We start from the raw sequence: 2,500 nt of genomic DNA on the forward strand, positions 1-2,500 counted from the left end.
GGAATGCCTAGGCGACGGTATTCACTGTGACAACATGGGTGATTCCTGTTGATATCAGACATCTTGTTTGATGAATTATCTATATCCCTCCGTGGAACGCCTAGGTGACGGTATCTCACTGTGACAACATGGGTGATTCCTGTTGACATCAGACATCTTGTTTGATGAATTATGTATATTCCTCCGTGGAACGCCTAGGTGACGGTATCTCACTGTGCCAACATGGGTGATCCTGTTGACAACAGACATCTTGTTTGATGGATTATCTATATTCCATCGATGGACAGAACTTCTTAGGATTTTCTGTTAATTGACTCATTTAGATTTTGGTTTGTGCGGTTATGTGGTCTAGTGGTATGACTCTTGCTTTTGGAACCAAAAGTCCTGGGTTCGAGCCTAGCGCGGCGCATAGTTGAGTCCTTGGAAAAGACACTTTACTCACATTCTATCACCGTACTCAGGTGCAAAATGAGTACATGGCCGTTAAAAGCGTTGTCTCTGTCCAAAAAAAATTGTAAAAGGCGTCCTGTCTCGTTCTACACGCTAAGTGTTGCTGTTGGCCAGGGATTCCTTATAAAGCGCTTTGAGCACGTTTAGTAGTTATTGCGACATTCAAAAGCTCAATAGTCTTCAACAGTCGTACCGTCACTTCCTTCCTAATGACGTATGGTAACTTAGTAATACTGGCTCTAAACTATCGGAACAATGGCGGACGCCTTATGGAATATTTATCCGGCGAGCTTAAACGCGTATCAAGAGGAAGAAAAAAACCATCAATTTGATGTTTTGACTTTTACACCTTCTGATCACAAGGCATATGAAAAGGGAATGAAAAGTTCTAACCAGCATGAAGAAAAAAATAATGATTTTCTTTGTTTAGAACCAAGATGGCCGCCGTTGCCGGGCGCGTGACATCAGACTACTGAATCCAATTAAAAAAAAAAAAAAACAACCAAAAAAAAAAAAAAAGCAGAACATTTTTACATACTTGTTCAGATGTCAACTTATTTATTTCTTACAGATTACTTGTCCCCAAAGCAACAGTTCTACTACCAACAAGAACAACAACAGAAACAGCAGCAGCAGCAACAGCAACAACTACAGCAAATACAACAAGAGCGTGGATTTGCCGTGGAGAACGGTCTTGAAGCAGTCGACCCGCTCGACTTTCTGACCGTGCTGTACGACGCTGCTTACGTCAAAGGTGACTGACCAATTGACCAAAAAAAAAACCCAAAGAAAAATGAAAAAAAAACGAAACAAAAAACGTGAGCACGGCTATGTGGTAAAGTGGTATGACACGCGCTTTAGGATATGGAAGGTCCTGGCTTCGAGTTCGAGCCACGCTCGCTCGGCGCTCGCTCGGCGGCATAGTATAGTGAGTCCTTGGAAAAGGCTCTTTACTCACATTCACTCACCATAATCAAGTGTAAAAATGAGTACATAGAATGCCTAGAAGACGATATATTTTGATGTCTTGGCGGAAGAGCATAACTTTTATTTCTTTATAGGGAACGAGATTAGCAGAAGAGTAGCGTCCATTGATTGGACGTCACCCATAGTCTGTGACGTCACCGGCGGAAAAGTTATTAGAAAGAGAACGTCATGTTGGTTGTGCGCGGAAGCCAGGACGAGAGACGCATGCGCACAACCAACATGACTTTCTCTCTCTAATAACGTTTCCCCCGGTGACGTCACAGACTATGGGTGACGTCCAATCAAGGGACGCTACTCTTCGGCTAAACTCATTCCCTATATATATATATATATATATATATATATATATATATATATATATATATATATATATATATATATTATATATTATATATATATTATATATGAGAGGCAAGCGAGGGAGTATGTGGGAAGGAAAGTATTGGAGTACAAACAGCCTTGTCTCTGTCCGGAAAAAAAAAATATGTAATATCGCCTAACGGGCGTCATGTCCCATTCTACATGTTACGTGTTGCTCTTGGTCATGGGACCCCTTGTAAAGCGCTTTGATTACGTTCACTGGATATTTTACTATATAAAAGCTCAGGGTTAGTCTAGTTTATGTAATGTGCGCAGTAAATAAGTTACTTGTTTTTCTCACTGAAAAAAAAATAGAAGCCTATGATATTCTTAGAATGTTATATGGTAAAGTGTTTTGGTCAAAGGGAGATAAACAATATATTATATCCTAATTTAGGGTAATTTAGAGTTGTCCTCAACCTTTGGTCATGTACCTAACAGCTACATTGTATAGTTCTTTAGCCATTTCTTGAAACTAACGCCTAGTAATGTGTGTACTACTAAATAATAGGCCTCAACAGTCGTGACGTCACCTCCTCCGCAATGAAGCATAGTAACTTAGTAACTGGTTCTAAACTCTATCAGAACAATGGCGGACGCCGTTATGAAATACTTCTCCGACGGGCTTAAAAGCGTATCCAGAGGAGAAAAAAACATTATAAATCTGATCATGTTTTGACATTTATACATTCTAAATCCCACG

The 2,500-nt window shown here is 40.0% G+C and overlaps 1 protein-coding gene across 1 annotated transcript in view; it reads left to right on the plus strand.

Moving 5' to 3' along the window:
* Positions 1 to 2,500, plus strand: part of LOC144960540 (uncharacterized) — a 59,660-nt gene that overhangs the window by 52,033 nt on the left and 5,127 nt on the right. The window contains exon 10 of the mRNA XM_078893733.1: positions 1,022 to 1,204. Within this exon, the coding sequence (XP_078749859.1) occupies positions 1,022 to 1,204 (183 nt within the window). The remainder of the gene's footprint in view (positions 1 to 1,021; positions 1,205 to 2,500) is intronic.

This window comes from Berghia stephanieae, chromosome 15 (genome assembly GCF_034508935.2).
Source record: "Berghia stephanieae isolate SIO BIC M18660-M18661 chromosome 15, UCSD_Bste_1.3, whole genome shotgun sequence".
Classification (NCBI taxonomy): Eukaryota; Metazoa; Mollusca; class Gastropoda; order Nudibranchia; family Aeolidiidae; genus Berghia; species Berghia stephanieae.